Source organism: Melanostigma gelatinosum (assembly GCF_949748355.1).
Source record: "Melanostigma gelatinosum genome assembly, chromosome: 8".
NCBI classification, from domain to species: domain Eukaryota; kingdom Metazoa; phylum Chordata; class Actinopteri; order Perciformes; family Zoarcidae; genus Melanostigma; species Melanostigma gelatinosum.
Window position 1 is genome coordinate 23,130,559 of NC_136641.1, and position 24,543 is coordinate 23,155,101.

The following is a 24,543-nucleotide window of genomic DNA, read 5'->3' on the forward strand; positions in this document are numbered from 1 at the left end:
AACAAAAAAAGTGTTTTTCCAGCCTGTTAAATGTGACTATTTGCTGGTTTACTTTGATCATAAACTGAACAGCTTCTGTCTTTTGGACAGTTGGTCAGAACAAGTCATCTACATACGAGAGCTTGGACTGAGAAATTATGAAAGCAGCTGATTAATCAATGGTGAAAATAATTTAGATTACTGGGAAAAATATTACACAACTGCACATAAAGGAGGACAAAGCTGGGAGGCAGCATTCTTTGTGCATTTATATATGAAAATATATTCTTGCCACTTTCTCTCTCATCGTCTTTTAGTGATTATTTAGTGATTATTATGCTGTTATTAGTCTGTATATTGTATATTTTGTAACTTATGGTTTGGTGACACCTGATTAAAGATGCAACTACAATTGTTGTTGAGACAAAGCTCTCTTGAAACTTGATGATTTGTTTCTATGTACGACTTTTTTTCTGCAATTTGTTTGTACAATTGTTCAAAAGAAGCAAGCTAAGCCCCAAAAATAAAATGAGTGGGATAGAGGAGAATAACATGACGCACATCCATATCTGTGTCAGAATATCCAATGACAACATCTGCAAGACGTGATTAATGCGTGTTCGGAGCTGTCGCTCGGTGTGAGATCTGATCTGATTGTTGAATGCCATTTAAACAACAGTAACCGGAGACAGACACACACCCGAGTTGCAAACTGACTGCAGACTTTTCTTTACGTCCCAACATTAAAAATCTGAGTCCTATTAAGGCCTCCTCCTCTTTTACGAGCAATTATCGGCACCGTTGCCTTGAAATAGACCTCCTCCCTTGTGTTTTAAGTAATTAGCACACTGCCTGAAAAATGTTGAAAAAGAAAAGCTTTGTTCCAAATAAAATATCACTGCTTCAAAGATGAAAACGCTACATAACGAGAAATAACTGTATGTAACAATAAAATCACAATTGTTGCATTTCTGAATGAAAAATGTGGTCTCTGAAGCACACACACACACACACACCACACACACACACGCACACACACACACACGAGGGTGTTGTTACTCCGAGCCACGGCAGTAATGAGGAGAAAAAGTGCTCTCCCCTTGTATTCACTCATGCCCTTGCCTGAGGCTGCCCGCTTAACCTGAACTGCCTCAGTTACATCTGGCAACAGCAACAGAGATCACATCAGAAGAACTGGGTTGAAGCTGCTTCAGTAAAAACAACAGCACATGACAGCATGTAACACTTACACTCCCGTGATCGGCGCCTACAGTCCGACCCATTAACCCGACGGTAACCTTGCCACCAAACAGGTGATCAGGGTGGAGATGCTGCTGCTGCTTACCCCTAAACAGAGCCACAGCAGGGATCAGGTGTACACAACAAATACTGGGACTGGGTCTTTTCATACCCACTCAGTTGTATACACAACACACACCAGTATGTGTATCATGCCTGCCAATATTCGCCCATATGACCTATTTCACTTTTAAAAGGTATTTCACCCACTTAACTCTTCTATGGACTTATCGAACCCAGCTGAGCCCGACTGAGGAACCTTTAAGTCCCCAATTTCTCCTCAACTTACTTAAATGTTTCTGTATCTGCTTGTTTTCATTGAAGCCAAACTAAATTACACTTAAATTGAGTGAAAAATGAATATTTTTAGGACACCATGTTTTCACATGAAATGGATGACTGCAGATGTTTTGTGCATCATCATCATTGTTACCTTTTAGAATCTGGACTAGAATTTAAAATAAAGGTCTTCGGGATTTTCTCATCATCATCTCCCACTTAAGGAAAAAACAACTTGCTGTTTTTTATTGCGGTTGTATGCCAGACTATTTATTGGTTCTGAGCAGTTGCCAGGCAACCAGCGGACACTCCAAAATTACAGGTTGCCTTTGAAAGATAGTCCAACACACAATCATCCTGTCAGCATGAGCAAACATCCCCACAACTGTCATCACATTTCGGTTCAAATGTTGCTCTGAACGGTGCACAGAAACATGTGAACATCATCTTTTTCAACTGACCACTTTGAAGCGATCAGAGAACACACGCACTCGTGTGTGAAATAACCAAAACTGCTTAAACTTGCTGGCAAAAACTAGTGTGTACATGCAAGACCGCATCAGTCACAGTAAGTCATCGAGAAAAAAAAATAGGTTTCCATGGTCTCTAAGGGAGACCTGACCAAAACAAAGACGCAACACCATGACGAACATGTAGTCTAATGACATTCAACAACAACACATTCAGTCAAAACACAGCTGAAGCTAATATCAGCCCGCTCCTCAACACTGCTGTATCTCCCCACTGGAGCTCTGCGAGTCTCTCCCAGAGCAGAAGTGCAGTGTCATTCCCTCGGCTGTGTGCCGCTGCCTGCATGTGCACCGGCCTGACTGATTCACTGTGACAGCGGCATCGTATGAGAGGGAGCTGCGCCTCGCCTCTCCTCCCCGTGCCTGGCATCATTGCTGGCTGTCAAACACTATGTATGTATGTATGTATGTATGTATGTATGTATGTATGTATGTATGTATGTATGTATGTACGTACGTACATACACACACATATATATATATATATGTATATATATATATACATATATATATACATATATATATACATATATATATATATACATATATATATACATATATATACATATATATATATATATACATAGGGTGTAGACACTATGGCACAAAAACATCAAGCACACATGTAGAAAAAGTGAACATGCAAATCTGAAAGAAACAAGTATAATACACTCTTAAAAGGCTGTGTAGTCAGTTGAGCCGCTTAGAAGAGGATGTGTGTGTGTGTGTGTGTGTGTGTGTGTGTGTGTGTGTGTGTGTGTGTGTGTGAGAGAGAGGAGTTCAGGCATAGCCGGGCTAATTGGCGCAGCTGCATGGGTGTACGCTCACTAACAGACCCACGAGAGCAGAATAACCTCCACCGACTCCCCTCCCCTCTCTGGGTTCACTCCCTCACAGCCAGCTTCCTCTGCACTCCTCCTCACTGTCCTTCGTCAAAAACCGGGCGGCGGGGAGAAAAGAGATCGGATGCACAGAGTAAAGAAAATCTTTTTAAAAAGAGGGTCGAGGTCGGGGACTCCTTGGGCGAGGCGTGAGCGGGAGGGAGCGATGCTTAGAGGTGAAGGATATTCATCTTGTGTGAAACACAAAGTATTTGTTCTTTCTTTATTATATTGATAACACAATGATTTGTACTTTTATGAATACAGTTTCTCCAGTGAGGATGTGTGTGTGTAGTCCTAATCAATAGATATGATTGCCGCAATATTATACTGTGTCATTAACATTAATCAATCATTAACTGTGTATACAGCAGCTATAGTTGTTGACAAATACATCAATAAACACGTAGAAACACCCTCATATCTGCTTACAACTACATAATGTGTTCAGCTGTTTGACGCTCACTCTCGTCGCATTACTGGCAGTTGAGAGGTTTTTTGGCTGAGAAGCACCTGCAGGCACAGGATGTGAAGTGTTGAGTAAGTCTGAAATGCCAAGTCACATTTTGTTAATAGTCGGCCTCAATCTGGATTTTTACATTTTTTTTACGGCCATTATCAGTTTACGGCTGCAACGTTCACTGAAATCTGGGAGCAGGAGCTGGAATTTGAGTTTAAATGCACATCACAAAACAACAGCTAAGAAGAGGAGGAAAAGAATGCGTCATCTTTTACAACAGAACAAAAATGAAAGCTTTCTGTGCTCCAAAATAATTCAAACATTACCTCTTTTTTTTCATTGTTTTTCAAATTAGGCTTTTCATGTGACAGAAGTGCCTCCCCTAATTGGGTCCCTGGATAAGAGAAATATACACTTGAGGATTCACCGTCTACCTAAAACCCCCCTGACAGACAGATAAGAGCGATAACTTCAGGAGCCGGAGGAGGAGGAGAGGTAATTTAGAGGGGGAGGAAGGCAGCCAAAGAGGAAACAGGGCAAGAGTGGGAGAAAAAAATAATCGGAGACGTCGAGAGAAAAACAGCCGAGGATGTGAACATATCAAAGGAGTCGACACGTCGGTGCTGTTTTACGATTCACTGATGTTTCACAGAGGAGCATTTTGACCATAAATCCACACACAGAAACGAGCTCCAGCGTCACGTCTACCGCCGGCCCTAAAGCTTCACTGCAGCCAGCCACAACTACACCCAGCCACAGGTGTGCCATTAGTCTGCGTCACCCCACCTTCCTCCCTTCCTCCCCCTCCTGCTTCAACAGGAAGCACTGCCTTCCCTCCACATTCAACAGCCTCACCGCACATCCATCTACTTTCTTTCTCTGAAAAAATGTCGTTTTTTTATTGTTGAAAAAAAAAAAAATGAATTTCACTTCTGCCAAGCGGTTGGGTGCTAAAGGCAGACAGCAGGCAGCCATGGGCAACAGACCCTCCCCCCCCCCTCCCTCGAATGAGAACAGCCCTTCCCTCCCCTCCTACGACTCAGCTGTACCTCAAAGCCACAGTTGGCATCAGCCTCTGTCCTCTTAAAACTTTACGCAAATACGCTGAAGCAGCCGACAGAGCTGTGCTTTGTTTGAGTTTGTTTTTGTTATTTGCTGTTAACCGTGTGGCTGTCAGACCCTGAAGCCCCCCCCCCCCAGGAGACCCCACAGCTAAAGGGAACCAAAATAACCTGCAGACATATTTAGACCGATTCTATATTGAAAGGAATAAGAGAGGTTTTGGTCAATGGATGAGAAGATCCACACCACCATCACATCAGTCTGTTGAACATGAAGCTACAACCAGCAGCTGCTAGCTTAGTTAGCGAAACAGCTGGATACAGGAGGACACAGTGAGCCTGGCTCTGTCGGAGGGAACGATCCACCTACCAGCTCCTCTAAAGCTCACTCATGAACACATCATTTACCTTCAGAGGTGTGGGCGGGAGGATTGTGTTACCATTTGACAGAGTGGGATCTAACCACTGATTCCACGTCAGTAGTGAATAATATCAAAGTGCTAAAAGGCACACGAATGATTGCTTATCATCTGCTTTTCAACCACCCCAAAAAAAACCACTATCTTTGCTGTAATTGTTGTAACAATTGTCAGAATCTCATTTAAACCACATCTGGTGAAATTGTCTCGGGATGCACGGCTCTAATGTGCCAGGACCGATACCGACCTTTCCTTTTTAAATATAGTCTTGGAAATATTAGTTTATGTTATTTTCTCATTTAAAAAAAATACACAAACATCACTGAGATAAATAATATCCCAGTGCAGGAAGAGGCAGAAAACCCACTGGGCTTATTTGAAGCCTCTCAATATTATAGAGAAAACAATTCATGTGTGAATGGAAAAAGGTGCCCACAACAATCCCAGCTATCTTGTCACCCAACATAAAAATGTATAACATGAATGTTTCATATTTGGGAAAAAGAAAGCTGGTTCTAGATCTTGTCTACAATAAGGCTCCTGTTCTTTATCAGCTGCCCGGGCCTTTCTTTAAACTAAAGCTCGTCCCTAAAATAAAAGTCCTTCACTTTGCCAAGAAATGTTTGACTCTGACTGCAGTCATACTGATCATGTCAAAGACACGTCTAGCCTCGGAGCAGCGAGATCTGGGCTGGACAGATGCGTCCTCTGCACGCACTAAACTGAGAAACATCAAGGTTTGACGTGTGCGGTTTATATCTCCCTCATCCAAACGTGGTTTTTTTCTGTCTACTTTGTAATCTAGAGGCATTAAGCCAATTGATTCAAACTAATTCGATTTCCTTTAGACAAAGAAGACACTCTAATTAACTGGCTGTTTTATTGAAATGGAGGGACAAATAACAACAGTGATAGTTATTTAACAGACAGACTTTCCTGTTGAGAGACAGTGAATCTGGCATTCATTCAAAACACAACCCATCTTGCAGCTGTGCGCGACTGAGGTTACAGTTGATATAAACTGGTATCGTTTCTTCTTCTACAACTGATTTTCACCATAAAACAAACAGACTCTGGTTCGCAAGATATTTTCCCCTCAGAGCGCATCGTGTTGGAAAGGAAAGCTAATAATTAACAGACGAGTCGATTCCAGGGGAACTCCCAGCCGTCTCTCTTTCTGTGTGTTTTGAGGTTTGTTCAGAGGATTTGCTTCCTTTCTTATTTGTTTGTTTTTTGCTATGTGTTCTCATATTTCTTAGACTAAATAATTAATCAATGAATCAAAATAGAATCGATAATTTGTTTGATGAAAAAAGGTGCATATTTAAATGTGTGGTGGTTCAAACTAAACACAGACACATTTGAAACGATAGCACTTCAAAATAAAAGCTTCACAAACAAAGAGGACGATTTAAAGTTAAAGGAAATCAATAACTTTCCAACATTTTAACTGGAAGCTATTTATTATCACGTCATAGATAAGCAATGCAGTCTGGAGCCAGCTCTCAACATGTTTTATCTGTTCTTTATAACAACTTATTCCTCACCAACGGCGCGAAGGAATCGTGAAACTGTGTTTTGAAAGGACTAACCAAATTATTTTCTTTATCAGTCAATCTGCTGATTATTTTCTCGAGTCATTGAGTTCAAATGAAAATGTCTTGTATTTTCCAACAAACAGCCTGAAAAGAAACAGATAAACACATCTGTTACAAACATCTTAATGCTTGAATGTGCGGGTGTTTCCACTCCGACAGACAATGTGCCACCTTCTGTGTGCGTTTGCCTCACAGGTGTGTTCGCTAGTCAGTGTGTCAGGTGACATTTCTGCCTCTTTTGCTCCAGTCAAAGCTGCGACTCTTCCCGGGAAGCACGGATTAAAACTCCCTTCGCTTTGAACGTCTGGTTTCATTGCAGGAGCCCATCAATCAAGCCATCATCACTCATTCACAGACTCATCTGGGTCAGCCTCAATTCCCTCATCGCTCATTCAGAAATTGAGGACTGCAATATTAATAGCACTCAGAACAGTTGAGGTTTTTAAATGGACTTCTCTGTAGAACATCCTGGAGAAAGTCAGTGTGAAGAGCTCCTTTTCCAAAACACCTCATCATGGATATTCCTTAAAAGCACCTCTAAAATATAGAGGATCCCGTCTGTAAAACTTTTATAAATCATCCAAAGACTAAAAACATGCTTTGCACTCTTTTCCACCAAAGACCAGATATTTCAGTGTGAAAGTCAACAACACAACTGAGACGCTGGTTGACAATATCCTCGTCTAAGATCCCCAAAACAACACTCGTACAGCAAATATCAGAGGCAAGCCTCAGTAGGGTTCGACCTGCAGCGTCGCTCTACTGCCTGTAACAGCCCCGGGAATGAGTCATCCTCCATGTTTCACTCAGGAACTGAGTCATAAGGTTTCCTTTGGAGTTCACGCTGAACCTCGGGGGAAACTGGACGAGGAGGCAGAACGTCCTTCATGTGTGGATTACAGCGAGTTTACGGAGGAAACCACCAGCAGCTCCCACGAGGCCTCTGTTCGGCTCTCAAGTCCATTAGGAGCCGGCGACATGGAAAGAATCTCTCACTGTATTGGATGTAATACATTAATATATATTGTGATATGGTACTTTTTCTGTAAAATCAATTCAGAGACTGAATTAAAGAAATGATTGAATACCTGACAAATCAAGGTACCTCATTAGGCTGCAACTGGCGATTATTTTCATTATTATTTCCCCAATTAATCATGTTGTCCATTAGGTGTTGCCCGATATGATTCCCACAGCCGAACGAGATGTTTTTGAGTTGCTTGTTTTGTCAGACCAACAGCCCAACAACCCAAAGATGTTCACTTTACTATCGTATATGACAAAAAAAAGCATCAAAGCTTCGTATTTGAAAAGCGTTGAACCAACAAATGTTTGGAATTTTTGCTTTAACCTGCTTTATGTGCGTTACTGACAAGCAGAGGACAACTGCGTCTTAATTTTTTCCTCACAATCAGCATTCTCCATGGGCATCAGGAGAAACCAAACGCTGACCAATCACAGTTCTTGTGGTCTCCATGTATCTCAGCGGCCGCTGCAGCCCTCTGTAACCCCTTAATGCAGGACGATGAATTCAACCAGAGACCCTTTGTGGGATTGCTGAGCTCCACTCCAGGTTGGAAACCACGGCCTGATACACCCAGAGATATGAAATAGATATGATATGTTATAATGCCTCTGCGTGCACAAACATGAAGAAAAAAAAGATAATAGAGAAAGGACGCAGGGAAGTTTCACTAAATGGCTTGTGTCCTCAGTAAAGCCCAAGTCATGCGTGAGAGAAATTTAGAATTGAACTTCTCATGTGTTCAATGGCCCAGAAAGAGAGACAACAGCCAAAGACCAATCAAGATACGATGCACGGACACAGATACAGCTGAAAACGTCTTTGAAGCAGAGTTTGAACAAGCATCATTTGTGGTGTCCTTCCCCCCCCCCCTCCTTTCTTTCACATTGCAGAGTGGCATGAACTACCACAACCCGAGTGGAGAACAGGAGCGAGTGAAACGTCAAGGACGGAGGAGTGAGATGTATTGTGTTTAGGAGGAGGAGGTAGGTGAGAGGGTGTGAGAGAGAGAGAGAGAGAACGAGAGAGAGAGAGAGAGAGAGAGAGAGAGAGGGAGAGAGCGAGAGAGAGAGAGAGAGGGAGAGAGAGAGAGAGAGAGAGCGGTATTGATTATTCTCCGTCTTACCCATATTGCCTCTGAGCCCACGTAGGATGGACTTGCTGAACTCCAACAGAGAGACCTGCACACAAAGAGAGGCAGCGATGAAGAGAGAGATTTTAGCTGCCGGCGACACAGACAACGAGAGAGACGAGCAGACAAGGACAGAGACGATTCTCTGCCTCAGATTGTTAGCATGTGCAAGACGGTATCCGTTATTCCCTCAGCATATATACACAGCACACACAACCTCACACAAATAATAATGCACTCAGTTGAACACAAACATCTGTGACTTCTCTGCCTCCAGAGTTCACCAGGAATCGGCTGAGTAAGAAAGGAGAAATCTCTCCTCCTCCTCTGACTTCATGTCAACATTCCTCCAGCTATTCATTCCTCTGCTACTCCTCTTTTTACTGTACAGCCATGACTCCATCAGCACTCTTTTGTTCAAACCTATATCTAAATGCCCACTTCCTTTCTTCACCAGCACAAAGAGGAGACAGACGCGCTATTATTTAATTCTCTTAACAGCCCCGTCCCCTCCTGCTCTCCTTATTCTCTCCCCATTCTCTCTCGCACACAATAACAAAATACCAAGCGCTGCCATCTCCCATCAACTGCATGCTTGGGGAGTTGCGTCGCAGCACCGGCCCCAGAATAAGGACACGCAGTCAAGTTGTTGTTGGCGCCAGCGTTTGTCAATCACACCTACACTCGGCAGTATTTCAGCCAGCGAGCATTAAATGCCGCAGCGAGGGAGAGCTGCTGTCAAGGCCTGGTGTGCAGCGAGACGTCGGAGGGGAAGCGCGACACTGGTTGACACTGAAAAAAGCCCAGCGGCATGAAAGCTGCGCGTTAAATCAAGTACACAAACAGCGACTGCATAGTGGGAACGAGCACAGACAGTCTCGATGGGAGGAGCACACCAGGGGTTTTATCCCACCGACCTCAAATCGGTAAACGTATTCATCGGCCTCTAGGTTGATTAACTGTCCTCCAGACAGCTGTGGCTTTCCATTCATTTCAGTGCGGCATGAAAAGCAACGTGCAACAGACTTGAAAATCTTTCCCATTCGACAGCAACATTCAGTATCTTTCACCGAGTAATACAGAAAACTTAATGTTTACTGCGGTGGACTGCGGATCTTGAGTGAGGTTCACGTCTCTTTGGCTACTTGGACGTCAGTACATCAACTCATCATGAACTGTTTTACGAGTGAAACTACATATCTGTGGTCGGTTTTTCTTTTAGGAACCAAAGGGGTTTGGAATTGTGTGAGACAGGAAGTATTCAGAGGAGGATTAGCTGTTGGTCTTTTTATGGGGTATGTTTAGAAAATCACCAGCTTTATCCTTTACATGATTTGTAGGTATTTTGTGAAAACATGGTAAAAAACAACAACTGATCTAACACACTTACTGGATTGCGAGCTGCGAGGCTTCGCTCCCAGGTACGCCAGGTTCACGTTGGCCTTCCTGCCATCGATGATGGGGTTGGCGTCTTTGCACGCCCGCTCCGCTGCTCCCCTGTCCACCATGGTCACCTGTTGACGGTGTCACAGCGTCACCGATTAATAATCACTCTTTAAGCGACACAATTGCATGCGAAAGCTTCTCTTATCCAGTGTTGAAAGGTTGATCCCCAACATGATGAAGCATCAGACCCAGAGCGGGTGAGGGGAGGGGGATGGCGGCCCCCCCGAGGAAGCTGCTGTCCTCGTCTCTACGCGAATGATTCAATCTTTTTGCTAAATGCGTGAGGAGACATTGACTCCAGCTCATGAAACCAGCCATCATGGTGTTTGGATGCTTCCACTGGAGCTCATGTAGGAGGCAGATTTGTGTTATTTGTTCACACTATGCTGTCAAGGATGAGATACTGGAATCTACCTTGAGGGAGTTTGTTGAGGAGTGGGCAGATAGCAGTGGGAAGGGGTGGTGAAGGTTAACACACACACACACAGTTAATATATATGAGGCAAACTTGAGCTCCACCACCAATAAATGGGACAGTGAAAGTAAAACTGCCTCCGCTTGCTTTCGTTTCGCAGCATCAGACTCCGGAGTCTTATGCAAACAGAGATGGGTTGAGATTGTCGGGGTTCAAGAAGCTGCTGCAGGGAAGTCAGACCGCTAAAAGCGGAAGTCAGGGATGAAATGAAATGAGCACGCTGACCCAAAACAACTCATGACAATACTGGTCACTCAGCTGATTTGCTCACAGGTAGAGATCATTTCAACTGCTCCATTTCAGTCCATTCACACATCAATTCTCCCTTCTTATCTTTTTTTCTCCCCACACACACAAAGTCATAGTCTTTCAAACAAACCAAGCACATCCTGCTGGAGGGGGGGGGGGGGGGGGGAGGCATGGGAGGAAGTCAAAATGAAATTACTGCAGCCTTATCTTGCAGAGCCAACTGACATGTCACACTTCTGTGACCACTCTCCCCCCCCCCCCCCCCCCCCGTCTCTCTCTCGCTCTCTCTTACACAAACACAGACATCTGTCGACAGCTCATTACCAACTCACTTGTACACATTATATATATATATATATATATATATATATATATATATATATATATATATATATATATATATATATATATATATATATATATATATATATATATATATATATATATATATATATATACACACACACACATACATATATATATACACACACACACACACACACACATATATATATATATATATATATATACACACACACACATATATATATACCCACCCTTTGGGACCTCAGAGATAATTGAGGACACACTTTTAAGACACAATCTGTTGCTCAAGCTTCAAGCATGTGACTGCCACCACCAGACACAATGTACATGGTTGCTGCAACAAAGTGGCAGTGTGTGCTGCCTCCAAGGCAATACAATCAAAAAATACAATTAACCATGAAGATGAAGTCGCTTCAAACTCATTACTGGCTGCTACAGACGTGATCTAGTGTGTTTTCAGCACCCTGACCATCCAATTAAAGTCAGAGCGGCTGATAAAACCTTAATTAAATCCCATATTTCACTCTACATGTGTTTGACTCCTCGGTTATTCTACCAGAACACAGCAACTTAAATGAACTCACAAAGCCATATCCTCTGGACTTGCCCGTCTGTTTGTCTGTGATAACCACCGCCTCGTCGATGTCACCGAAAGTCTCGAAATATTTCCGAAGTGAGGCGTCGTTGGTGTGATACGGCAACCCGCCGACGAAGATCTTGGTGTAAGTCGTGTCTTTCTCCATGGTGGGGTGCATTATTTCTAACGGAACCCCGACCAGCTGACCTAGAAACAGCGGGGAACTCATGCGGCTTGAGATAAAAAAAAAATAATAAATAAAAAAACCCCGAAGGACAACACAAAGAAAAACAAGAGAGCAGCAGAATAACTTTACGCTCCTTGGTTACCAAGACGCTATAAGAATAACGACAACAGCGCGTCCATGGTTAAACACGCAGCCTCCAGTTGCAGCACACGCAGCTTCTGGATGTGTCGTCCTGCTGACAGGTGTCTCGGAACCTCATGTCTCCTGTCTCGGAAGGGGAAAAAAACGAGTCTTTAAGCCTCGGTGGCGCGTCTTGTATGCGCCCACTCCGCGTCTGGTCCAATAGACGAGTGGTGCGTCTTTTCCATCGGCGCAACCCGCCTCCTGCTCCACCCTGCTGCGCACGCGCGCACGCACGCACACATACATCAGAATCAGAAACCGTTTATTGCCATTGTATGTTGAACATACAAGGAATTTGACATGACGGGAGGTGCGTAACATTTAACAACAATCAACAACAATCAACATACACAGGAAGCCCCCCACACGGCAGCTGAAACACTTGTGCCAATAAAATGGAGGAACAGTTGAATATCTAGTGTACCCACGAGAAGGCACCACATGTCGTTACAAAGAGATGATGATTTGACATGAATTTGTCTCGACCGTAACTACTATAGATGGGGAGGAGGCTGGGAAAGTAAAGATCGCAACAGCTGATAAAAAGTCAAGAACAAAGAAGAAGAGAAACCTCAAGTAGTTCAAGATAATCGGTAAGAATTACACATCATCAGGTTCCTTATTCTTACTGTGTGCCAGTGATCACAGTAACACCTCCATCAGAGGGCTGTCTGCAGGTTCGGGGCGATCCTGCAGAAAGCATATGAGAGACTCTTGATGATATAAACAGAGACCATCAGGCTCAACTTCAGACGACAGTGAGTTACAATGTCACTCCTCAGTACGGGAGATCGGAAGCAATCGTAACAACTTTTGGTTTTGACATCATCACCATAGACCATATATGACCATTGCCATGTAAGACGTGGACGCAGTCATCTTAGTCAGCCGACTGCCGTCTTGAAGCATTGAGTTTGTCATTTTGGCCGTCGCCATCTTGGTTTCTGAAACCAGAGTGAAATGAGAGGGTGGAGCTGAGTACAACTGAACTCTGTGTAAGACATTTTAGGAGACCAAAATGGTCCAATTAACTTTCATGAACTGAACACCGAGAAAGAGTTGAAGTTCTATCAACTCTTTCACTATAAATGCAACAATAATTTACTGAATGAACATCATGCTGTATTTAAGAAGACTTGAAACTAGCGGTTGAGACCATGAACTCATGTTTATAATGTTTACTGAGGTAATAAATCAAGTGAGGAGTAATTTTCTCAGACTCCGATACAATCAGACTTCTTTTTACAACCAGAGGAGTATCACCAATTTCATGGCAATAAATCCAGTAGTGGCTGTCGAAGGCGAGGCAAAAAAAGACACACTGCAGTATTTTATACTTAAAATGCATTAAATCATCACTGCATTAAAACATGCTTCTTCGTTATTGAATGTCAAACCATTTTTCCAGCGACCAAGGGTTGAGTGAGTCAGCCTGCGGTAACCTGGCAGCCAATCTTAAACTGACAGACTCTGTAATTTTATTACAAATGACACTCAGGTCTGAATAGGAGTCAAGTTATTCTAAGCTCTGACTAGGCTGTCGGGCTTCTGTAGGTTTTGGGTACAGTAACAGCTGCAGGGTTGGGATAGCCTGGAGGTGTGAGATCTATCGATGGGGTGCAAAATCATTGAGAGGAGGAGGGGAAAATGGGATGATTGATGACAAAAGGGGAGGTGACCAGTTGCAGGAAACAAACAGCAGAAAAAAGCGAGGCTGCAGACGGCAGCACGACCCTCAATGTCACAGACAAAAGCCAGACTGAGGGGGAGCTCTCGTCTTTTTCGGAGAATTTGCCACACAGATATCCTTCACACTCTAAATCCCCTCCACATGTCTATGCCTCCCTTCCACACACACACACACACACACACACACACACACACACACACACACACACACACACACACACACACACATCACACACAATGAGTGGGAGCCTCTATTGGTACTTGAAAGGCCAGTAATGTATTCGATTGCTGTCGGACTGAACTGTGGCTGCAGGATCGTCGGGTCATGTCCAAAATGTTTGCGTGTGCATAAAGACAACAGAGACATTGTAATGTTTAAATATAAATTTGTATTTACATCGATATTAACATCAAGAAACAAGGTAAGAAAACAATGCAATCGTATTTTACATCCTGTAATAATGACTGTTTCCCAGATGTGCTTTCTCTTTTCTTTAGCTCCAAAGACACACAGAGGAGTTTCTTTCCTTTAAAGCAAAACACGGACATTTTCATTTTTTTTTTTTTTTTTTAAATATTTGTAGATTTCATATTCTTCATTGAGACTGGGGGTTAAAAAGAACAAAACAACTCCAGGCTATTCTTCTGAGACATAATGACGTCAATCATGAAACCTCCTTTTGTAGCTTAGAAAATCTCAACATTCCGTTTGCAGCACCACAATTCAACTGGCCATAAGTTCTACAGAAAGGAAGAAACAATCACAAACAAAAAACTCAAACCACCTCAGCAGAACCAGACTCGTCTCTACTCTATGTCAGACGGATAGGGATATAATATATGCAACTAAACATGTATAGTTCAATGTATATTATAGGTTATGTGCGACAGTAAAAGCACACATGAGTACTTGCACGATCTACATCAGGAACATGTTTCTAAGCACTGCAGAATGACAAACAAAAATCTTTGGATTGCGCATGTGTTCAAAGGTAGATTTTTCAACAAAAGCTTCACAGGAAATACAATGAAAATAAAGGCAAACTTGAATGTAAAAGAAAAAAAAAAAGGTTGACAGGTAATTAGGGATCAAACTACATCACGTGTGGCTTCCATCAGGATGAACCGTCTCAACGAACCAAAAGGACTTATGGACAGTTGGGGTCGGTGGGGTCGATTTCCAAAAGTCTCGCATCTGAGGCCAAGCGATTATATCTGCGAAATGCCAGGAGAAGTCTCAGGAGTGAAACTTATACGTCGCACATGGAAGCACGAGGTTCGCTTCAGAAAACATCAACCGCACATACTGGTGAGACATCTGGGCCCCTAGAAGCCCAACACACTCACGCGTCAACTCTTTCTCCAGGCAATTCATGTGGTTTCTCTTTTCTTTTCTTTTTTTTGTCACAAGAAAAATAATTTATTTAGAAAACAAAGAATGACGCACTAGCACCTCTTTAGCTAAGACTATGTTCTCGGAAAATAAAAGGTGCTTTCTGAGAGGAGAAAGCTACAGTAGGAAATCAAATCTACACGTACTGCTTACAAAAAGGAGGCCCTTCCTTTCCAACCGATGGTTAAAGTGTTGAAAATAAAAGCTGACCTATGAGGAATTAAGAAAATTACACTTTTAAATATCAAGCCTTACAATCTGTGCAAAAACAGTATGTGACCTACAAAAGCATATATATATTTATATATTGTACATTTGAAGCGTATTTACAATTCATATTCACAAACAAACAAAAGAAGGAAAATAAAGACAAAGTCTAAGACTGCAGTGCCGTCGCTTTGAGTCAATGATACTTCAGCTCCGTCCTCAGCGGGAAGCCGGGAGGAATGATTACTGCTAGAGATCCAACATCCACTTTCTCTTACAGTGGGAGCTAATATAGAGACGCGATGTCATCGTTGGCAATCAACTCTACTTCTGCACTTGTAGCTAACACTGTAAATTGGTTGTAGGTAACCAAAATATCTACATTGGGATTTAAAAATGACCTCTGGAATGATAAAAACCATCATGTTAATGAATCTGTATAAATATAAGTGGAGTTTTGAACATCGCTAAATCACTTTAAAAACGGTGCGTTTCTCTTGTTGTTGTAAATAAGTACCGCTGGAGACGAGAGCGTCGGATAAAATCTGTGCTTACCGCCTTTCTACTGGTTCCCACTTTAGAACAAAGATCATCACCCATTTCTAATTAACAGCCAACATTACCCAGAGAGGAAAGGTTGGAGAACACACACACACAAACACACACACGCACACACAGAGAAACTAAACAACTGCTGCTATGGATTAATTCTTGGGTAAAGGCCTCTATATTGCCACAATCCTTTTGATGTTGGCCTTTCCTTAAAGTGCAATCAGCCAACAAGTACTTCCATCGTACTTCAGCCCAGCGGCGTCCTGGAGGAGGAAACGATGTGCTGCTGCTGCTTGACGACATTCATCAGAGTGTCACAATCGGATGGCGTTCACTTTACATACGCAGAGATCCTCCAGGAGCAGCAGAGGGATGACGGGCAAAAAGGAAATCCCACCGAGTTCAGAAGCAAAAGAGGAATCCCACATTTTAAATCTGAACACAGCTTCATGGTACATTCGACAGAGGAGAGGATGCCTTCACACGTCCAAGTCTGTGATCGACTCGAGTGTCTGTCCACCTTCGCCGTTTTCGCGAGCTGTGTGTGATTGAGTCACACACACACACACACACCGCTCATAAAGAGGAATATTAAACTACAGTCTACGAGAGGAATCACAGCGCTGTCTATCTCGCTGTCTTAGGGATTTATGCGTGTGTAAAATGTGTCACAGTGTTTCTGATTTTGATGAACGCTGCGTGTTTTCATGTTTGTGTGCGGCAGTCTGTCTGTTTTCCCCAGGTCGCCAGACTGCCAACACTGGCAGTGAGTCCAAAGGAAGTCGACTCCCCCATCTGGGGGGAATGCAGCACTACACATAGACAACACGCCGCGCCTGCTCCTCCACACACACACACACACACACACACACACTCCAGTGCTGCAGCCGGGTCCTCTCTCTGAACGGAGATCACAGTGAGACAAATGCTTCCGTCACGATGTTCAGCAGTATTTCTAGATTGAGGGGAGGAAAAGAGGAAACAAGTGAGGAAGCGGTTAATGCACAATCCACCGCCATCATGCAAATATCAGTGATTGGTTCATTGATATAAACAGCCGAAGCTGCTCATGCTCCAGTCAGATGCCATTATGCCACTGCAGAAGAAGAGCACGCAACAGGATGACGTAATTAACGCCAGCCATGATGATGGAAATATGGCACTTATGTTTGTTTTAATGTATTAACTTGAGAAACTTGATGGGCTCTTTGTCTCTCCACAGAGATCTGATGTCTTCCTCTTATCAGTGAACATTTAAGTCGCATGCGCAAATTGAAAAGGCGCAGAAAAGCAGCTAACTCAGACTCATTTTGTCCCCATCTCTTACATTGAAATTGCTACAAGGAGAGATTTCTTTGCACTCGCTATGGATAAGAGAAATGACTACAAGCCAGTCCTTTCAGTGTACATATGGGCATGTCAGTATTGTTTTACGATTAAAATGTGAACTTGTCCTTTGAGCACTCAGACCTGCACCTACCTGATCAGGCCCCGTCTGCATGCGTCCCATCACCATTGGGTTCATACCCATCTGCCCTCCCATCTGGCCCATGTGACCGCCTCCTCCGCTGGCTGGCATGCCCCCGTTTATCATCATGCCCCCATACTGGCCAGGATTCCCCTGCTGCCCGAACTGCTGCTGCCCCGGTGGTCCCTGCTGCCCAAACTGCTGCGGAGGGTACGAACTGGTGAAGGAGAGCGACAGGAAGGAAGACGGGTTTAACCGTACGCATTCAGGAAAAGAGAAACTGAAGCACAGCTTCATCTGACGGCATGGCGTTGTCGTGAATGTGTCTTGATTTCATACCTGTTGCGTCCCATGCTTCCCTGCGACCAGCCCTTCATGTCTGCCCCCTGGTACATGGGACCGCCCTGCGGGTGCTGTTGCATCATGGGATTTTGAGGCCCCAGTCGGCCGGGCATCATGGTGCCAGGAGGACTGCCGCCTGATGGTCCGAACGAGGGGTCTCCCTGCTGTGCCATCCCTGTGGAGATAAATCACCCAGTCTGAGCTCGCTCCTCTCTCCACAGTACATAGATCATTGACTCACAGTGACAACTAAAGGGAGATGACGATCCTGTTGCTGTTGTGTGTTTTGATATTGACTATTATAAGTAACAGGTAGATAAACATGGACAGCTTTCAGAATATTTTTTTTATTTATTTTTCTTCCTTTTACATGACTGAATGAATGAATGAATTTTATTTTTACAGCGCTTTTCACAGACAATAATATCACAAAGTGCTGACCAGAGCAGACATTTAAAAGCATAAAAAACACAATGTGACCCTAGGGTCAATAAATTATATCCACTTATATATTATATAAAATAAAATAAAATAAAATAAAATAAAATAAAATAAAATGACATGACAAATGGGAGACCAGAAGCCTGCAGTGCTCGGACTCACCACCAGGGAGCAGCAGTATTCTGTTAGGCGCCCGTCTCAGGAAAACTCACCATAGTTCCCACCGTAGCCGAACTGCTGGGGGCCCGGCTGGCCCATGCTTGGCCCCCCCATAGGGTTCTCCATGCCACCAGGAGCCGTGACTTTTGGAGGGGGACTGAATCCTCCTGCAGCAGCAGCGGCCGCCGCCGCCGCCTGCTGCTGCTGCTGCTGCATCAGCATCATCATGCGCTGCCTCCTCATCTGCATGGTGACCATCTCCCTGCTGCGCTGAGCCATCATCTGTGCATTGAGGAAGCCCGGCTGCACGAAACAAACATAGTCAGAGAGTTTAAGGAAGGTTGACATGTGGTATAAATATATTTGCTGCTTTAATAAAATATGTCATAAAATATAAAGTATGTATGGTGGGTTCAGATTTCAGAGACCTATAATCTCCCTTTATTTGAAGTATGATGACAAAAAAAACGCCCAGCTGGCGATGTACTTCCTGCACTAGCTGAGGAAGCTCAACCTGCCACAGGAGTCAGTTCTACACGGCAATCAGTCCGTTCCCTGTACGTCCGTCACTGTCTGCTTTAAATTGGCTACCAAATAGGACAAGAGAAGACTACGACGGACAATCAGGTCCGCTGAAAGGACCGGTAACACATTCCGATAGGTCACCCTTTATAAAGGAGTCATAAATTGTAACTATTAATAAAGTTGCATGAAAATTCATTGAGAGCTGCTGACAACTTGGGTCAAATTCTTTTTTATGTCTGGACATACTTGGCAAACTTGATTCTGATGACGATATTAAAACCGTATTACGGTGATTCATCTGTAAGAAATGAGTTTTTGTCATCTACCTGTCCTCCCATGCCAGGCTGCATGCCGGGCCTCATGCCAGGGCTGCCTCCTGGGTTCTCCATCTTCATGCCCACGCCCTGCCGCGTCTGATTCATGAACTGAGGAAAGAAAAAGAAAAAAAAAGCAAAGATGGAGGAGCAAAACTGTTACTCTGACCTTGTCCCACTTGCATACGGTATATATTCACAGATAAATTACACTTACGAATTAACATAGACGAGTTAGAAGAGAAGAAATCTATTGAATGAATGTTTATCTCGAGCCGATGTAACAACGCACCAATGTTCACTTCTCCCATGTGAGGAGGTCCGTCCCTGATTTTAATCTGCATATTGGCATTTATTTAAGTGCAAATTCTTGCAGTGTGAGAACACTTCATCCTTACATGTTTAGATTACATTTAGTTCCTTATTGGGAAACAAGCTAATTGTTTCATGCAAGCTGATGAGTCAGTGAGCTCCTGTGACTGACCTGCTGTCCCTGCAGCCTCTGCTGCAGCTGGAGCCTCATGGGTTTGTTGGCGGTTATCATCCTGGGTCGCATCATGTTGGCACGAGGGTGACCCATGCCGCCCATGCCACCCATACCGGGGAAGTTGCCGCCTTGGCCCAGCATGGGCCCAAACCCCCCTTGCTGGGCCTGCCCGTGCATGGGGCTCCCTCCATAGCCAGACTGCAATGGCATGGAGGGGGGTCCGGGGTAGCCCTGTCCGTAGATAGGCTTCTGGTCCAGCACCATGGACGGGTCCTGTCCTGGAAATTGCTCCATCTGCTGCTCGCTTCCCTGGTTCTGGAGCAGACGGGACAAGAGGACAAAAAGAGAACTTTGTCAAACCTCTCCATCTAATTGATTCATTTCCAATTGGTTGGCTCTGTAATTGTCTTTTTCTAAGCAGCACAGACAGATCCCTCTGGGCTCATCCATCTCCGTTCAGCGAAGGAACAGTTTGAACACAGTGAGTCATGACTGAAATATCTAATGCGAGGGTGAACGCAAGGCTCACTTATGAGTCATGAGACAGATCACTTCACCTTTTACTTTACTTCTAGGGGGATCTAGAGGAGCACAGAGGTGGGAATGTCGTTAATCCATCTTTTTACGTCTTTTCTGATGACACTACCTGGCTGACGAGGTCTGGGATGCCCAGGGCTCGGTCTATCTCCTCCAGAGCGATGCCGTCCGTGTTATTCAGCAGAGAGTCCAGCTGGTCCAGAAGCGCCCGCTCGTCGCTCTGACCCTCGCTGGTGGTGGGAGCCACCAAAAGATCATCTAAGGTGTTGCCAAACTGGCGTCTGCAAGGCACAGACACAGAGAGAGTCGCTCGTGAGGTTCAACTCCCTCCTTATTGCAGCTCATCAGGAATGAATACAGACAATGAGGGGTGTTACACTGACCTGTTACCCTCCATGCCCATTATAGTGTCCGGCCAGGAGGGGGACTGGTTGGACTGGCCCTGCTGGCTGAAGGGGCTCATACCCATGCCCATGTCAGCAGAGCCTCCTAAACCACAAATATAACATATGTTTAATTCATACGCATCCAGAATCAGTCAGAAGTTCATAGAATGTAATGGACATGGACGCACATTATCTGTTGGTCCACATATGTAACATTTCAGGTGCAGAAGATTTTAAAATCAGGGTCAGTTTGATGAGTATTCACACATTTTCTGACCAGCTGATTACTATGAGCAGCACAGACAGCGAATGAAGTGTGACAGGCGTACCCATATCCATGAGCTGCTGCTGCAGCATAGACCTGGTGCCCGGTACGCTGTTGGAGCGGCCGACCATAGGTCCCGACATCATGCCCTTGCTGTTGTTGTACTCCATGCCTTGGCGCATCATGGAGGGGTGTCCCGCCGAGCCCACTGGGCTGGCACTGGAGCGGTTCATGCCCCAGTCCCCTGACCCACCCATGGGAGACCTCTGGGGAGCCATTCCCCTGTTCATTGGTCCTGGTAAAAACATGAACACCAGATGTGTCAGCATCACGAACGTGTTACCTTAAATCTGTGTCTTTAAAGTTCAAAAGGTTATCCGATCATAGGATACAAATTAAAACACAGTCCAGGATTGGGTAACAGGTGAGAGATGTGCTGAAATGAATGTTGGGTCACTTGAACACTCACCCATGTTTCCTGGGTATCCGTCTGGGCTGCCCATCATGTTCTCCTGCTTGATAAGCATGGGGCGTCTACCTGTTCCTACGGGCCCAACAGGAGGCTTCCCGTCCATGGACAAGGCCCTCTGGAAGGGCCCCCGAGGCCCTGGACCCATTCCTGGACTCCCTGTGCACAAAAAGTATGAACTCACTGGTCACACGCGTATTCCTCAGAAACAGGTGTTTGTGTTGCATTAAATTAGTGAGTGGGTGATCCGGGGAAAAATAATATCTCAGTTTCCTCTCGGATCTTAAAAATATTGATATTGGGATTTTTCAAACTTCACATTATGGTGTGTGAGTAAAAAAAGAAAACTCAGGAAAACCAGCATATAATGATGCCAGATGCAGTTTCGCTGGCATTTTACATTGATATTATCACATATGATGTCATGACACCCTCGACATGTCACTGTCACTTCTCGCAGGCTTTGCACTCACCCTGCAGGCTGTCGTCAAGGCAACCCTGGGGTTTGCTTCCTGTGTCGCCAGCCCCTCCCCCTCCGGCCTGATCCGGGTAAAAGTCAGAGCTTGAACCCCTCAAATCTCCGAGGATAGACTCCAGGTTGTGCAGCTGAACATCAAAATAAGCCAAATGAGTTGTTACGTAAAAATGTCAGTGGAGATTCACATTCATTCAGATCAAAGGCAGTGAGTCTGTACGGCGAGCTGAATGTCAATAACATTATAGTTGCAGTTATTTAATCATGTCTTAACAAAGAAGCAGGCTTACGTCATCAGGTGGCTCTGACTTGATCTTGCTCTCAGGATGTTCGGCTGCAGGGCCGGGTCCAGATCCGGGGCAACCCCGAGCCGGACCGCCAGCGGCCCCGGTGGCTCCCTTCCCATCTAGCTCTTCGAGTTTCGGCTTGACATCCACTGGCTCTTTGGAATCATCCTTGTTGAGGAGGTAGTGGAGGAGGGCGTGGGTCTTCTCCTTTTTGGGACTATGCTGCTCCTGCTTGGGCTCCGCGACCAACCCCGGCCCGGTACCGGCCCCTGATCCCCCTGTCCCGGCCTCACCGCCCTCCTGGCCCCCGAGTGTCACCTTTCCTGTAGCCTCTGCTGTGATCTTAGCTACGTCATCTGGGGTATTTCCATTTTGAAGAAGCTTGTGGAGGATCTTGTGCTTTTCCTGCAGCGAGCCCGTGTAGTGGGCTGACGATATCGATGTTGACACGCCCCCCGGACCAGTGGCCTGGCCCAGATTGGCACCGGCTGAGGAAGAGGAGGACACGCCGGTAGACGAGGGGCTTGTCATGCCTCCAGTGGGGTCCTTAGTGTCTGAGCCTGCAGGAGTGCTGCTGCTGGTGGGTGGGGGTGGCACAGGGGGCACAGGGGGCCCTGATGACCCGCTGCCACCTATTCCCAGCTCCTCAGTTGGGGAAGTCAGCAACTGCAGCAACTTCTTATGCCCCTTACTGTCTGGCACCCTCCGAGGAGGTTCAGAGTTCGTCGCCCCAGCCTCATTGCTTCCCTCTCCAGTCTCTTTTGTTGCCGTAGCTGCCTGGCTGTCTAGTCGGTCTCCTGAGCTCTCAGCCTGCGGATGCTGATGATGGTGGTGATGGTGCATGGGGTGGTGATGGTCACCGGGCCCAGGCCCTAAGCCTCCCGCTGGGCTTTTGGAGCCATCTTGTCCTGGTTTGGCCGGCTGACTGGGCTGAGAGGAAGAGGAGGAGGAGTGGATGCTGGGAGAGCTGTCAGGTTTGTGGGCTGGCGAGGGCGACGTTAGCGTTGAGGGGAGGGAGCTCCCTACTCCTTCACTGATCGCTTGCAGGGCGTTTAGGGAGCTGCTGGAGAAGGTGGTGGTGCTCCCCCCACTTCCTCCACCACTGACAATGCCACTCATGGGAGAGTGAATGCCTGGAAAGAAAAAAAACAAATCAAATCAAACAAAGAAATAAAACTATTTATAACTGACTGATGCTTAATCGCCAGATGCAGCTCGACTCACCTCCGGGTGAGAACTGGTTGGTGCCCATCTTTGGGCTCCCTCTGTTCCGGGGTGACATCAGGAGTCCCTGCTGGGGGCCACCCATTCTGGGGCTTCCTGACGGGCTGTTCATGCCACTCAGCCCAAACCCTCCGCTGCTCTGAAAAGGGTGCTGCTGCGGGTGCTGCTGCGGATGCTGCTGCGGGTGCTGCTGAGGGTGCTGCTGCGGGTGCTGCTGCGGGTGCTGCTGCGGGTGCTGCGACATGCCTTGGCCCGGGTGATTCATGGGACCCATCTGATTCATGTGCCCCATCTGCATCATGCGGTTGCCCATGCCTCCACCTCCACTTCCTCCTCCCCCGCTCCCACCGTACATAGAGCCGCCTCCCGCCGGACCCATGTGACCCAAGTGGCCCTGCTCGCTCATGCCATAGCCCCTGCTCATGTTGCCCATGCCACCCATGCCCATCCCCCCTCCGGTGTTCATTTGGGCATTCGGGTTGGGGCCTACCATACCCTGTTGTCTCATAGTGTTCGGCATCATGCTCCCACCCTGAGCTGAGCGGTAGCCGTTAGGTTCCCTGTGTGGGAGGAGACGAAAAACAAGGTTTGAAAAAAATACAAAAACCTTGAAAACACTATACCCCCCCCCGACGCTCAGTACGAGTTCCTGTGTGGTGTCTTCTCACCGACTGTGATCCCAATGCATAACAGCTACTTCAGCTGCTACTTCAGCTATTTGTGTGGCATGAATGCCTCGCACAGACAGGCTGGAAGTGCTTCTTTTTGACAAGGCAGTTAATGAAACATCCTTTGCAGGTGTCGGAGTGGAGTGTTTGCATTTTCAGTTTCTGACCTCTGGAGTAGATGAGTGGAGATGAAGCCTTGCGGCTCGTTGCTCATGGGGTGGCGGTACAGTTTGCTCTTGGTCTGTGCCGTGACCGGAGTGCCGTCGGACAGGGAGAAGCGGTACAAGGGTGTCTCAGCGTGGCCCTGCAGGAAGGCTGCGTCGAAAGAAGAAATGACAAATGAACACCCTGAAACACTTAATAACGGAGGTCATCAATCACTGCCTTTATGTTAAAACCAACTCTGAGGATCAACGCTCTAGTCTAGCGCTCAGAATTTTGCATTTAATGAGATTTTTATTGATTCACTGATGCATGAGGTGTATGTGTCTCAGGGTTTCTGTCTTAACGGAGGCTTGGCCAAGATAGGTCGCAACTAAAAAATTGAAA

At 45.5% G+C, this 24,543-nt stretch overlaps 2 protein-coding genes across 2 annotated transcripts in view; both read right to left on the bottom strand.

Moving 5' to 3' along the window:
* rbm38 (RNA binding motif protein 38) overlaps positions 1–12,175 on the bottom strand; it is a 12,784-nt gene extending 609 nt beyond the window's left edge. Inside the window, exons 1-3 of the mRNA XM_079273734.1 lie at positions 11,744–12,175; positions 10,053–10,176; positions 8,657–8,711 (exon numbers count right to left, since the gene is read on the bottom strand). Coding sequence (XP_079129860.1) covers positions 8,657–8,711; positions 10,053–10,176; positions 11,744–11,965 — 401 coding nt within the window. The 5' untranslated portion in view covers positions 11,966–12,175. The remainder of the gene's footprint in view (positions 1–8,656; positions 8,712–10,052; positions 10,177–11,743) is intronic.
* Positions 12,176–14,175: 2,000 nt separating this feature from the next.
* The window catches only part of LOC306781059 (nuclear receptor coactivator 3-like), a 48,974-nt gene continuing 38,606 nt past the window's right edge, over positions 14,176–24,543 (bottom strand). The window contains exons 10-23 of the mRNA XM_079273711.1: positions 24,162–24,309; positions 23,327–23,886; positions 22,106–23,235; positions 21,814–21,946; positions 21,341–21,499; positions 20,936–21,166; positions 20,604–20,709; positions 20,330–20,501; positions 19,681–19,998; positions 19,209–19,307; positions 18,411–18,660; positions 17,755–17,932; positions 17,428–17,632; positions 14,176–16,902 (exon numbers count right to left, since the gene is read on the bottom strand). Coding sequence (XP_079129837.1) covers positions 16,891–16,902; positions 17,428–17,632; positions 17,755–17,932; positions 18,411–18,660; positions 19,209–19,307; positions 19,681–19,998; positions 20,330–20,501; positions 20,604–20,709; positions 20,936–21,166; positions 21,341–21,499; positions 21,814–21,946; positions 22,106–23,235; positions 23,327–23,886; positions 24,162–24,309 — 3,701 coding nt within the window. The 3' untranslated portion in view covers positions 14,176–16,890. The remainder of the gene's footprint in view (positions 16,903–17,427; positions 17,633–17,754; positions 17,933–18,410; positions 18,661–19,208; positions 19,308–19,680; positions 19,999–20,329; positions 20,502–20,603; positions 20,710–20,935; positions 21,167–21,340; positions 21,500–21,813; positions 21,947–22,105; positions 23,236–23,326; positions 23,887–24,161; positions 24,310–24,543) is intronic.